The 14,805-nt window shown below is 44.5% G+C and overlaps 1 protein-coding gene across 2 annotated transcripts; it reads left to right on the top strand.

Moving 5' to 3' along the window:
• The first annotated feature begins 2,085 nt into the window (after positions 1-2,085).
• mtpn (myotrophin) lies at positions 2,086-12,060 on the top strand. 2 transcript variants are annotated; one of them, XR_014762515.1, is made up of 6 exons: positions 2,086-2,208; positions 2,392-2,506; positions 4,815-4,928; positions 5,922-6,005; positions 10,667-10,848; positions 11,042-12,060. XR_014762515.1 is itself a non-coding variant. In XM_084701955.1 (5 exons), the coding sequence occupies exons 2-5, from the start codon at positions 2,435-2,437 to the stop codon at positions 10,751-10,753; spliced, it is 357 nt and encodes a 118-aa protein (XP_084558081.1). In that variant the 5' UTR covers positions 2,086-2,208; positions 2,392-2,434; the 3' UTR covers positions 10,754-12,060. The 2 variants fall into 2 exon arrangements, 1 of the variants encoding a protein (XP_084558081.1); XM_084701955.1 differs by having other exon boundaries at positions 10,667-12,060.
• The last annotated feature ends 2,745 nt before the right edge of the window (positions 12,061-14,805 follow it).

Below are 14,805 nucleotides of genomic sequence, written 5' to 3'. Positions count from 1 at the left end.
CTGGTCAAGTAATCAATGAGAATTTGATCTCACAGTGTTTACAGGTGCTTCCCCATGTTCTCAGATAGAGAGAAATGTACCCACAACTTGTTTTCAACTCCTGTAGGAGCTTTGGATACATCTTCAATTTCTCTTCACACTTCAACAAACAGACATACTTCAACACTGTCCATTTCACACATTTCATAATTTAAAAAATTATCACATAACATTATTATCTCGACTGTACAAAAAGATGGCTTTGTTGGGGCAAGGAAACATTGCTCAGAGACATGATTTTTCTGACAAATTATGTTAAAAAAGTTATGCCTAATTTACTGTCTGAGGATCAGATTTTTCTTTCTTTGTTATGTGATATAAAAAATACTAAGAGCCTGGTTTGACTAGATTAAACTGAATATGCTGCAGAGATAAAAAGGACTATAACACATATTATTTGTTAAATATAGGTTCCTAGTTTGTCTGCCTTTGCATTGTTCTGTCCAATTGAAAAATGAAGGTGCCTTGCTATCACACCAGTAAGGAAAACATATTATTTATTTATTTAATTCCTCTAACTTATAATAGAATATGAAGGTGACAGGCCAAAAAGCATGTTCCACTATCTTTGCTGAAATGTTACTGAGCTGCAGAAATACTAGAATTTGTCATTGGTATTACTTGTCAATCTAATGTACATTTGTTTCTGCATGTATAGTAAACGCTTCATCAGCATTGACAGTTCCTATATGTATGAAACATTAACATATTAAGCAATAAATTCAAAGAGGTAATAGTTTGTGTTTACATGTGGAAAATGGATGATCCTACCTGTACTCTTAAAACAGTTTATAACAATCCTATAAAAACTGGTTTAATGATGGAGCCTCCAATCTGACCACAATTTTTCCTCTATGCTTGTAAGAGTGTTTTCTCTATGTTTGTGTGTGGGTGTGTGCGTGTGTGTGAGAGAGCAAGAGTGTGCATACATTTATTAGTTGGGAAAGTGAAGGAGAAGAGGAGGGGGAAGAATCCCATTACTATCATTTTATTCTCGTCATAGAGCCATATTGAATTTTCTTCAAATGGCAACTTTTATCGCCCCTTTCGTCCAGGCCGGATTGGTTTTTCTGTGGGAGTGCTTATATCATGTAATAATAGTGCTAGAACCATCTTTGGCACTGACAGTATTTCTCACGGGGGGCTGGTAAGTGGGCATATGCATTTTCATAGTGCATGACAGGGGTGGGTAGTGGCTGGAACAAATGTAGAAGAGCCTGCAGAGAACGTGATTGAAAACTGTAAGATGGCCTCCAACATGTTGTATGCTTGATTCCACACCAGCAGTGGGTAGTAGAGAGATCTGGATGTGTTTTTATTAACTTGCAGGTTTAATCGGGCCTAGAATTAATTAACGGTGCCTAAATTAAAGTCAAGAAGAAGATAATGAAAATGGAAATTACTGGATGAGGCAGGATGAGGAACTGATTGTGTGGAGATGCAGGGCAATTTCCAACCAGACAGTCACCCTCAGTTGCATTGGTTGATTGAAAGAGAGACATTCTTTCAAGGAACAATAGGTATGTTTTGTGTTCCCTATGCTAATGAGGCCCTCTGAAAGTTGTTTACAGTAGTGACCCCAGCTGACAACAGCTCAGTGGCTGGAGAATGTAAATGTATCATTTTTGGAGCAGGTTGCAATCTTGTTTGAGGATTTTATAGTGAGCTGTCTCTTTAAGGCTCCTAAAAAGGGATCCCTGTCTTGAATGTGTTGTTTCACTTTTGTGTTTTTCATTTAAATCGTTATTTTATGCATGACTGACACAAAAAATTGATAATAAGAATATATATCCCCCTTTCATTCTAATCATCCAAAATATATAAACAATGTTATTGGAATTAATGTACGCAATTGTAGGCTATACGTTGCTCACATTAAACACACATTGAACTAACGACTAATTGAACACACGATTATGATTTTGTCTTTGGCTAAAAAATGTATGTGTTTCTGATTTGCAGCCAGTTTAACATAAAGATCTTCGAAAGATTTGAGGGTTGGAGCTGATCTTGGATCTGTGCTTTGCGATGACACTGTTAACTTCCGGGTATTCGGCGGCATCGGAAATACTTCACTACAGAGAGAAAGGCGGATCCCTTCGACTATTGCTCTCTTTGAAACTTATTTTAACAAATTATACGTACCCTGTCTACACCTGCACGTGCCAGGTGTTTGTCCTTAGTTATTATTTAATTCTTGAAAGTTGTACGTTCATATTTTGCACTTGCCTATTAAGTCAGCATTACGTCCATGTCTGACTCGGAGAAGTTTTGTCTGCTGTGAATGTGATAGCTAGACTGCTAGTAACGTAACGTTAGCATAACTTGACAGCTGCCTTTTTTAAACAACAGGGAACTCACACTGCTGTAGCGATCTGCTGTGCAGGACAAGAAAATGGGTGATAAAGAATTGATGTGGGCCTTGAAAAATGGAGACCTTGACGAAGTGAAAACCCTTCTCGTGAAGGTAAGTTTTAATTAATTTGTAGTGGGGTGGATTATGTTCCACTACTAGCAGTCTAGTGTTAGACGCGTATGGCCTTGACCATCACTACTGCTAGCACTTACCCTATTCTAATGACGTTGGCTGCCATTAATTGCTAACTAGCTAGGTAGCTAGCTAGTCCTTGCCTGATCAGCGATTTTAGGAAGTTACACGAGCGAGCGCCAAATCGATGTGTCTTGGTAGCTAGCTAGCTAGCCAATGGGCTACTGTGGAGCTGCTAAATGCTGTAGCACCACCTCTACTCTAGCTGTATTGTGCAACAGCTTGTTGAACTCCTGACTGACACAAGCATCACGCTAGCTAGTCAGTCAGCATCAAACGGTATAGTGCTAGCGAGTGTAGACAACTACGCGAAGTATAATGTAACAAACGAATGTAATTTTGACTGCATAGATATATGTATATACACGCTTAGCAACTAGGCTATGGCGTCCACAAACGACAGTACTGTATGCTCCTAGGCTAGTTAACGCCGGTACGTAACAACTAGCCTAGCGGCCAGGCAGGGACCGAAAAAGACGTGAGGAGGGCTTAGCTACTGGACTTGCAGCTAAGGGTGGGTGGGGCAGCCTCGAGCTTTGTCTTCAGCTAGCCATCTTTTGCAACACGTCTCTTAACATAGTTCAAAGATTCACCGTGCGGTGTGGATACACTCACATGCTACCCTGCAACCATTTTAGGAAGTGTTCAGCGATTGCTATCTTTCTTAAGTAGATATATTTTCAATTATTTTGTGGCATTGACTGGGAATCTATGATTGATATTAAAGATGTGCTGCAATAATCCAGATTCAATAAATAAGTCAGTTACTTGGTTTACTTTGGAGGCAGCGGATAGCAATAACACTGTGGTTTTGAGGTTAAGGTAGCCTCTTTAAATACCTATTTAATGAAGACTAACACCTTAAAATAGGTTTGTGGCCCAACCACCATTAATTTAAGTTTAAATTTCACATTAGCAAGCTATGCTAAGCATTCCGTTTTAGGATGGTGACCTGTGTTTAGTACCCAACATCCAATAATAAACTAGATTGAATAGGCTTATTCTTAAGTTTGTTTTGTACAATAAATTGGAAATGCCCTTCCCTCTATTAGTTATCTGTCTTGCCAACTGGATTTCATCTGATTTAATATCTGCTTGGTGACATCCGCCTTGTGAAATACCTTAATTGTGTTAGAGACCAGCAAAATGTCATACAAGATCAGTAGCAATCTTGCAGTCTGCAGCTCTATTGATCTTGACCCTCTGATTTTAATTCCTATTTGATGGAAGGGGGAAGCTTGGTTCAGTTGTAACCATGCAATTTCTGGGATGGATTTCACATATACAGTTGCTCAAATGATTGCTCATTTGGAGGCTTTCCAACGCAGCTCACACACATTTCAAATATCTCTGCAGATTTTTAACTAATTATATGGCGTGGCCCTTATTCATCAGCAGTAAAGAAACCATTTCAATTAGCCCTCATAATCCATTCACGTGGGTCTCATAAAGGCTCCTGGAGGCAACATTTCAAAACTATTAGAAAGGGAGATGAGCTTTCCATCGTCTCCAATGGATTTAACAGGATTGAGTCGGGGAATGAACAAATGGAATCACATCTCTGTCCTTGACCTTTCTCTGGAGGTGGAGGATGTGCTTACTAGTGCCAGTCCTTGGGGCTCTTTTGTAGGTGATGGGGCTTTGGGTGGCCAGGTGGCTGATGATGCACTAGTGATGAGGTTGGCCTAACTTCCATACAGGTGACCGTCAGGGAAGCAACAGTTTTCTTACAAATTGGACTTGTCAGAACTGAGTGAAGTTATAGGCAAAGTGGTGAAGTGTTCTGTTGCATCTCTGTGTCAGTAAGATCTGACCTGGCCATAAGCAGGTCAGAGCAGCTGGCCTAGTAGCTGTAGCTCTCCCAAGCCCCGTCCGTAACCCTTTCTAAACTGTGAGGATTATCTGTTCTTCTGGGGGCTCGCTATTGCCTTTATCAGATCTTGCAGCTGTTTGTAGGAATCAGGGGAGAAGAGAACCATGCTGTCTGTTAACAGCTACAGATCGACATCAGGTCAACTGCAGAGCGTTGTGTGGCTCCCCTGAACGCGCACACCCAATATTGTGTCAACAAGAATCTGTTCCTCTTGTGAAATGTAGAAAAGCTGTATCAGGAAACACACCAGGTGAAAGGAAGTTGTGATGACATCCATGTTGACCTCCCGGTGTGTGTCTGTCTCTTTCTCTTCATCTTTCTCATTCTCTCCCCCTCGCTCTCTCTCTCCTCTAGGCAGAGGATGTTAACCGAACCCTGGAAGGGGGCAGAAAGCCACTGCACTACGCCGCTGACTGTGGCCAGGCTGAGATGCTCGAGTTTCTGCTCTCCAAGGGAGCTGACGTCAATGTAAGAGTCACATGACTTATAGGGGGGGGGGTGAACTCATGCAAAGTGTTGACAATAATTTCCCTGCTGTCTAGGGATACACTGCAACAAGGAGTAGACCAATGTGTCGTGTTCTTTCACATCCCCACCACAGTCCAACTCGTTAGACCACATATTCTGTTAGTGTTGGGCCTATGATCCTCACCAGAGGAGTGGGGAACGTGTCTTAACAAAAGAGACACTATTTAGCTGTAGGTTGGCTGAACTAGTGTAAGTTTGGAGGAACTTTATGTTGTACGTTGGCAGATATGTGTCAATATTTGCAAAGTTATCTTTCAGTGTAGCTGTTGGTTTTTCTCACCTTCCCATATGAATGACTCTTGGCAATCAGATTTAAGCACATTTATATTAACCTTTTGTCCTGAAACCAGTTGGAACACATTGAGCTCTCCTGCTTTCATGCAGAGCTACTTTGGGTGAAGTCTCCTAGCAAAGCACTGTTTGTCCTCACAGCCTCTTCTGTATCTGCCCCATCATCAACCCTCCTTTCACTCTCTCCAACATCCAGCCGTCTGGTTGTGGGGATAAAAGAAGTAAAGTAACGGGTTAGCCGCCCCCTCCCCCCTTCCTCTTTTATGGCAAAACATTTTTCTTGAGAATGCACCGCTCTTCTCGTTCCTTTCCGATAAGACTCAGGTTCCCCAAATGGAGAGTCAGAGATGAATACAGTGGCAGAGTGGCCTCCTCTCCCTATAATTCATTGATGTGATAAGCAGAAGGAGAGGGAGGGAAGTAAAAGCGTTCCCTCCCAGGACTTATTTCCTCAGATAATGAGAGTGATGTGCCCTTGTGCGGGAGGCAAGAGCAGCAATGATCCACTGATGTATGTAGCCTGTCCATGCAGACCTGTTATCTCTCTCTGCTCTTCTCCACCCCCTCTCTCTCTCTCTCTCTCTCTCTCTCTCTCTACCTCTCTCTACCTCTCTCTCTCTCTCCACCTCTCTCTCTCCGCAGGCTGCAGACAAACACGGCATCACTCCCCTGCTTTCTGCCACTTATGAGGGCCACCTCGCCTGCGTCAAGCTCCTGCTAGAAAAGGTACCATCGGTGTCGCACACGCACACAGACACACACGCACACAGACACACACGCACACAGACACACACGCACACAGACACACACGCACACAGACACACACGCGCACAGACACTGTGCCCGTCGCTGCGTCACAAGCCGTGTGTGAGCAGTGACTGCTGATGAGGTAACTTGTGTCACAAAGGGCCACAAAAGAGGGCCCCAGTGGTGCCTGGCCCTCGCCTCTGTTCGGTGGAGGCTGCTGGAATGTTCCCAGTCACCGCGCAGCACTCCTGTTGTTTGTTTGTTTTTCCAAGCCGTCTCGCTTTCGTGCTATCCCAACACTCACACATGCACTCGCTCTTAAACTCTTTCTCTCCTCCTTCTCGCTGTTTTGTCCCTTCCCGCTCATTCGCTCAGGCTATGGTAAGTTCTTAACTTCATACCATCTGTCAGTCACAATGCACATGCTGTAGAGAATGACAGCATTGACATACTGGTATTATCATCTTTCATAGACTACCAGTCAACAGTACTGAAACTGTGAGGTGAAGGGTCACTTTGTTGCGTCTGACTTCTCAGGAAGCTGCGATTTGTTCTCCAACCGGGGTTGATGAGTGTCCTGTGATGGATGCATAGATTTATGCCTCGCCTGGCAGCATGAGCTGCATAGCTTTTCATAGATGAGACCTGTCAAGGTCTGACCTACATCCTAACTTGTATAACTACGGGCCTAGTCCCTGTTCTGCAGAGGCCTAGTAGATGTCCTTGGCTCCGAGAGATGGGGCTAACTGTGTGGCAGGCCACATAAAAATGACTGAGACTGTGAAATGAATATCCCCTTCCGCCTGACTGTCACACTACAAGACGTCCACATAAAGGATCTTTCCTGTCATTACCTTGAAATAAACGTGTCTCTTTATTTCCACGGTCGACAACATTCTCTGCGATAGCCCACTTTGTCATGTCGTCATAAAAATTATAAACTTATTTTCTAAGTGTCTTGGATGTGTGTGTGTGTGTGTGTGTGTGTGTGAGAGAGGGTAACATGGGCTGGTAATATTCCCAGTGAGTGAGCAGCTGTCTCCCTCAGCCAGGCTAAATGAGACGGGGTAAATGGACGGTCACGCTCAACGGTTCGCTGGGGCCGTCTCTGACCCTGTTCCTCCTCCTCTCCGCTCCTTCAGAGAATGTGCCCCGGTATAGATATCTTTGGCGACGACGTCGCTGCTCCACGCTGCCAGGGCCTCTGGTCCGTGTCGGTGGTAAGCAACAGAGACTGGCACTCTCTGGACAAAGTCCACAGTCACTAAACCTGCCAGATGGAAAATGCCTCGTTTCAGCTCGTTCGTGAGTCCGAATCTTCACATGCACAATCTTGAAAACTTCCCCATGCCCATGAGTCAGATGGGAAGCCACCCTCCACCAGTGGGTTTAAGGTGGCCAGTGTCTGACACTCATCAGAGCAGGGATTAGAAATGAGCGGGACCCTGAGGCGACCCGCGCTGCAGCCATGTGCCTGTGGTTAACCGCATCTCTCCACGGAGCAGCCGCAGGGATTGCTGCTGCTGAGCACAAAGGTCACGGCTCTCCCCTGGGACTGGTCCATCTCCTCACTGGCACCTGCCTCTCCCCTGGGACTGGTCCATCTCCTCACTGTTACCTGCCTCTCCCCTGGGACTGGTCCATCTCCTCACTGGCACCTGCCTCTCCCCTGGGACTGGTCCATCTCCTCACTGGCACCTGCCTTTCTCTCACCTCCCTGACCTTGTCCGTGAAGAGCGGAGGAAATTAAGACGGCAGCTCTGACCACAGCCTTTTATCCTGTTCCTTTGGAGGAATTCCTCCAGATGCTAGCAATAGGTTTCTGCTCTGTGTTGGATGTAGTGTTTTTTGGTGGTCATTTAGAAGGAATGTAGGAGTACGAAAAAAAAAAAAAAGAAGGGGATGCTGACTGACGATCAGAGGCGATCATAGAAAACAAGCTTGTTAATTATGAATAAACACAGAAGAGGCCCTCCCTACACCCTTTGCTATGAGGCAGGACTGGGAGCTGCTGATATGTCAGGATAGCCCTACACCCCCCCCCCCCCCCCCCCCAGTGTAACTGTTTGACTACCTTGCGCCTGCGAGATTGTAGCTGCACAGTGAAGAATGTGACCAGGAGATTTATCATTTGGATAAAGGGTGGGACCAGTTACAGGAAATGCGTGTCTTCCACTCTAAATTTAGCACGCTGAACTGCACCATTAGCATGTGTGCTGGAGAGGTGATAAGTGTGAAGAAAGATGAGCTTGACCCAAGTCTTGCTGTGTAGATATTAGCATTCATAAAGTATCTTGTGTCATGCCTGTACTACCTGTACTTCCACCCCATTAGAAAATAAATTGGTTCAGTTCATGCCTTTTTCTATCTATCTTTTTTAGAGGGGGGGGGGGGTGGGTTCCCCCTCGCTTCCTGACAAACTGTGGTTTTTCAATCTAGATCGTTCAGGAAATGACCTCCCTCCTCCGTGACCCGAGGTGTTTCCCACTTATAAAGGAGATTCTTGTGATGGTGAATCTATCAACGCCCATCACCATCCTGACCACTTTCCCTATCCCTACCTTGAGTCATGCACTTTGCCGATATCTATCGATTCCCCTCCCCCCCTCCTCATTGGAAGTGATGTAAATATTCCTCTTTCCTTCCCTACAGCACCAGACTTGAGCCTGCAGGTCAATAAACCCCTGTAAGCATCACATTTATAACCATCCCTGAGGGGACGTCTTCAGGTAATGGGTTATGTATGGGATCCTCTCATCTTCACTCGATAATGGCATAATAATAAGTTAAACAGACACCTGGGGGGACAGGCTTAGCATTAGTTTTCTAGCATTTGACTCCATCAGCTGATTAGCTAGCACGTGTCCATCCAGGAGGATGGTTTCCCTTATTTGCATGCATACCCAGCGAGTTGTCTCGTTCATGAGGCCAGACCGGGTTGGTGTGTGTGGTTTGCCAGCTAGCTCGTTATTTTAAGTGGTGCGTAGAGTACGCTGCTTGGAGAACTGGGCAGTGGAGACATGTGGACACTTCATATGCTGAGAGAGGCAGCAATGGAGGGAGAAGGTACAACTGGAAGTGCGGCTCTTATCAGAGCTCCCCTGGGAGGGCCTTCTGGGACCGTCCAGGTATATAACAAGTGTTGCCAGCGAGCGAGCTCATTATTCGCCACCTGTGCCTTGCGGGTGAGACAACTTGCTGTGTGGCCACTCGCAAGACCCGTAGCTTCTTTCCTGGGGTTGGTATATGCTGATGGCCCCCCTTCCAGGTGCCGAGGTCAAAGGCAGCCCGCTACCTCGGGGTCTTCGGATATAATCGACTACTAATGACTTCCCCAGAGCTAGAGCATCCTTCCTCTTCTCAGCCTGAGGAGATAAGAACAACACAAATGACCATGGACCAGGTCTTCACATACCTGACTGGAATTTGGGCTTTCCTAAACCCCACCACCAAAACTTTGTGCTTTTCATTCTAATTTTATGTGAAATGGCTGTCTAAAATCTGGCAGTAATCCCTTTCTGATGCAATTTGCACCTCCAACCTTTAAGCTGGTCAATATGTTGCTATGCTAATGAAGGGGTTAGCTTGAGTAATAACTAGTGTTCAACTTGATGGAAACCCTTTTCTCCTTAATCAGAGCTGTCTCTGACAGTTAGCCATCTAGCTCGTTTTAATCCGTATGCCTGGGCTTCGCTCTTTCTCCTTTGGCATGGCTCACACACCCAGTCAAACACAAACTGGGTCAGTCCGTTCCACTGTTGTCGCCATTTCTCCGCACAACAATGAGCGTCTCTCTGCCCAGGCTCCCTAAGCCCCTCGCTAAGAGGCTAAGGTTGGCAGGCCAGACAAAGAGCCGCCTCTCTCCAGGCTGTGTCTCCCTACTCCTTTTCCATTCAGGATGTTGTTGTGAATGCAGGACGTTGTTGTGAATGCAGCACGTCTCCTGTCTTGCCCTCCTCCCCAGCGTGTCTGTTGCTTGTCTATCCTGTTTGTAGCCCTCACATTATCTTTATTTTTCCTCATTCTCATTCCTGCCCAGTCTCTCGTCGTAACTCAGAGCTGTCTTGCATTCTCTGGCTGTGGACGTGTGCCTGACCCGACCTGGCTGGCGACCGTCTGGCTGACCAGCCTTGATTGAGAGCTTGGCGAGGGTTAGGGACCATGAAGTGAACGCGTGGGTGCGTGTGGGCATGGGGATGTGGGAAAAAGATGACCTCCGCCCTACTTTGTTGAGGCAATGGCAGACCCTGGCCTCGGGTGGAAGGTTGGAGGCCATACAGGAGACGGCACGGAGGCCAGAGGGAGGAGGCACCCTGCTGCTCTTACCTTGGCCATCGCTCTGGGAAAGAGGCGTCACCGAGAGGCCCGGCTATGACAACCATGCCTAACATCAATCTCTCTTCAGGGTGTCAGGTGGCTGAGCGGTTAGGGAATCGGGCTGGTAATCTGAAGGTTGCCAGTTTGATTCCTGGCCGTGCCAAATGACGTTGTGTCCTTGGGCAAGGCACTTCACCCTACTTGCCTCTGGGGGAATGTCCCTGTACTTACTGTAAGTCGCTCTGGATAAGACTAAGAGCGTCTGCTAAATGACTAAATGTAAATATAAATCTCTCCCTCCCTCTCTCCGCCATCCTCTGTAGGGAGCCGACAAAGAGCGGAAAGGACCGGACGGCCAGAGCGCCTTCGAAGCTGCAGAGAGTGATGCCATCAAGGCTCTCCTCAAGTGAGACGCTCTGGGAAGGGCAGAAGAGATGGATGGATGAATGGATGGATGGATGAACAGACAGACGGATAGATGCGGTGTTCCCTGGACAGCCAAGAGGCATACACACCTTTTCCCTCCCTCCAGCCTGTCTTGGCACTGCTTTTGTCTGTTTGTAGGGTTCAGTTCGGTTTTGAGTTTCTTTCATTGATTTCGAATTTTATTTTGTATGTTTTATTTTCTTCCTCTTTTCACCTTGTCTTTTAGTAGTAATTGAATTGAATGGATGGACTTATTATCCTGTTTCCCTTAGGGACCAAACACTGAGGGACATAAGCCACACCTGGACCTGAAAACAGCACTCTTAACAAAAAGAAAACGGGGGAAAAACAACTTCACTAGTACTTCACTCTCACAACTCACTGTTTTGCGCACAGTACTTTTTCTTCGCAAAAAGAAACCGATTCAATAGTAATTCAACAGTGTTTTTATTTCATTTTCCACAGCAATATTAAAATTGTCGTATGGCCCTTTGGTTGTAGTTATGCAAACATCAGCTATAGATATTGTAGATTAGAAAAAAAGGGGGTTGAAAAGATTCCATTATCTCACGTATGTGGCCTCCTCTTTTCCACTGTAGTATGTGTTGACCAGACCGGCTTATTATTATTATTATTATTATTATTATTGATTTTAAGCGTTTGTCTGGTGGGTGTAGGTCATAATTTCTTTCCCAAGGCAACCTAACTGCTTTACATATCACACTAGTGAGTTCATGATCACCATAGTAGCATATAACCACATCCCCACTTGACCAATCGCCACGTTGGCAAATGAAAATAAAGAAATCAATGTTGTGATATTGCGCCATCCGTTTTTGTCCAGATAAATGACTTGAAAACATCACAGAGACGGTAAAAGGCAGGGCTTTTTCGAGGATGCATTTATTTCTCTTTTGAGTGAATTTGTTTTGAACGCTGCTCTGGTCTGAAATCCTCGGTCGCTGCCGCCTGTCTTTGTGTTTTTGTACTCCGTGAATCTGGCAGGTTCTGAACAGTGAGGTTATTGGATCAAGGTTTGAAACTGTGGATTGAGAGGCTGAGGGAGACATCGTCATCCTCTCACTCTGGATTTGACTAGTCTTGCCTGCTCTGCTGCATGTCACAAATGCCTCTGCTTCTAAGCTCTTCAAGACATGACCGCTCTCAATTGGTTTGCTTTCAGATTAGTGACAACGCAAAGAAAAAAAATTCATAGCAATTTATTCTCTCTGGCATCGTTGTGATGAAAAGTCTGCAAAAACTGAAATAAATAAAAAAAACTTTAAATTAAGTGTTGTGTTCTGTGTGTGTTTCGGAGAACTGTGGAGGATGAGTGTGTGATTTTCTTTCAATACCCACAAATCTAAGTCAACTGTGCCTGTGCTTTATAAATTCCCACTTCACACATACCAGCCTCTGTGACTGCAGATCCATACTTGCATCTTTGTGAGGCAACCTCCTCCATGTTAATGATGCATTATGACATGTCTTTAAACTCTCCAGTCCTTCCCAGCTGTGTCAGAGCCTACAGCTCAGTGTTTGGTGTCTAGAATGAACAACAAGCAGCAGTCATTGATTCCTCATTATGCTGTCTGGTGCACGTTATTAGGTTTAAAAAGAAAAAAGAAGCTCTGCTCGCTCTCCAACTCACTGCTGTAGTGTATTGCTTTATAGAATGGCCTCGGGAACAATGCTAGTGTCCGCTCCTTCCTACAATGACAAACACCACCTTCATATTTAGAAGAATTGGTATGTGTCTGATGCTAGTGGTGGGTGTGGATCAATTCAGTTTACTGCAGCCTAAATCATTCACATTAATGTAGTTATGTGAATATTGTAGCAAAACAAGAATTCTACCCTCAACCCACGTCAAATGAAAATGTTTTTAACAGAAACCGATCATGAAAAATGGTTTGTTGTTTCAACAACATATCACTAATAGTCACCATGTGACTGAATAATAAAGACAATTCTTCACCAAGAAAGATACTGTCTCAGAAAAATACTATAAACAAATTATTTCAAATATTGCAGCTGCCCCCACTGCCTTTCAGGTGCTGCCTTTAGGCCTGCATCAGGCCAGTAGCCAGCTGTGTTTCAGATAACTGTCTGTGCATCATGACAAAAGCACAGCTTTCAGAAAGGGCTTTTTTTTCAATCGACAGTGGCAAGCCTTGGCAAGACAGCAGTTTTGTACGGAGTAGAACAAAAGGTATCGATTTTCAACAACCTTGAGATCTTAGTGTTTGATCCACCCTGTGTTCTCAATAGAAATGTAACGCCCGTTTATAAAATCTGGATCAACACAACTGATGTCTTATTCAGAGCTACACCTGCTTACGACCAGATCCAAAATTCAAGCTGTGTGTTCACTGTTTTGGTTGACTTATAAATTGTCGGATGTCACTCTCCCTTGGTTTCTAGTCTGTTATCAGACCTGTAAGAGATTAGGAAGACTGACTGGGTGGGATAATCTCAATCTGTATTACACAGCACCTACAAGATACTACGACCTCACTGGCAAGATAGATCCTTAGGCAAAACCATTTATTTTACAATGCGTTTTGTAATGATTGGTTTACCAACCACCAACCCTGCACTATCCTAAGTTAACACCCACTGTCTGACATCAGCACCCAGACTCAGTTGTAGAATGAGCTTCTGTTCTGGAGCCTGACAATCAGCTGCTTGTTGGTATACCACTCATCTGGCCTATAATGCTCTGCACAATGATGTCATTATAAAGACTCACAAAACTGTGTGAATGGGAGTGAATTATACAGTAACCGGTCCTTTCTGTTCGGAGATGGTAAATGAGTTGATTTTCAATGGTGTTAGACTGGTGTAGGTCTTTAACGCGGCCTGGCTATGAAGTGTCTGCCAGAATGATAAGGTTTGTTAGGCAGACAAACTCACTCTCCTCTCCAGGTCTGATGTCTGTATCCTGTCATCTAGTAGAATAAAGACAAATAAATTATAGCAAATAAACATTCCACAGCTGTGAAGCATTAAGGTAAACTCAAACAGTCTGGATTTCTGTTTTCCCTTCTCTTTCTTCTTTTCTTACTCCCTCTCTTTCTCTGATTGGTGCCTTTGCGATTAAAAATTTACACAGCAAGGTTTTGAAAAATGGGCAGAAACCGATGATTGGCAGGGACACTCAGCATATAAAGCACCTCATTTTCCTTTTGTCTTTGCCAAGCCAGCAAATAGTATTGATGTTGTTGGAAGAAAACCTATGATTTAGACAGATGATAAACATGAAAGAAATTTGTCTCTACGTTTTCATTTGGCTGCTAAATTGCATTTTCTCGGTAGGTACGTGCTACCAGACAACTCATGTGCTTTCAAGTCTGTTTGTTTAGAACAGAAGTGTCCAGTCAGAGAGACAAATACCAGTGTTCAAACTAGCATCGGTCTTTAGGTATATCTAGTGTGAGAAATTAAATAAGAGCCCCTAATTAGTTCCTTAGTTACACTGATGAGGTTGAGGAGCCGTCTGTGTCTTGCATGTTGCCTTGAACTCTACTTCCCCCTGCTGTTTCAGAGGGATAACTGCAACTTCCTTTGGGATTTTCAATTTTGTGAAAAACAAATGTGCTGCATGGCAAGATTATGCAACTGGTCTGGAACATGGAATAGAGTCTAATCAGATATATCATCTTGGTGAAATACTCATTTTCAGAACAATGTTGGTAATTATGAGAGTCATTTCCTCAAATGCATGACCATGGCACAGACAGGGTGGGGTATAGCAGCAGATTGATTGCTGAGTGTCCTGTATTACAGACATAATTGCCAGCTGCAGTAATTAGCACACATGCGCGCACACACACACACACACACACACTACCCTATTTTCCTCTGTGTGTTTCCCCCCCTAATAGTTGCTACAGAGATTCCATACAGAGAAAACCTTGCGATCCCTCAGTTCTAAATAAAGGCTTATGAAGCAGCAAATCCAAGTCATCAACCTAATTATTATTTGTCTCAGTGCCTATGATATCCACTCTCAGACTGTCACTCTATCTCTCTA

The sequence above is a fragment of the Hypomesus nipponensis genome, chromosome 7 (genome assembly GCF_054491055.1).
Source record: "Hypomesus nipponensis isolate SF chromosome 7, ASM5449105v1, whole genome shotgun sequence".
NCBI classification, from domain to species: Eukaryota; Metazoa; Chordata; class Actinopteri; order Osmeriformes; family Osmeridae; genus Hypomesus; species Hypomesus nipponensis.
The sequence above is the reverse complement of the archived record's forward strand: the minus strand, read 5'-3'. Positions and strand labels throughout refer to the sequence as shown.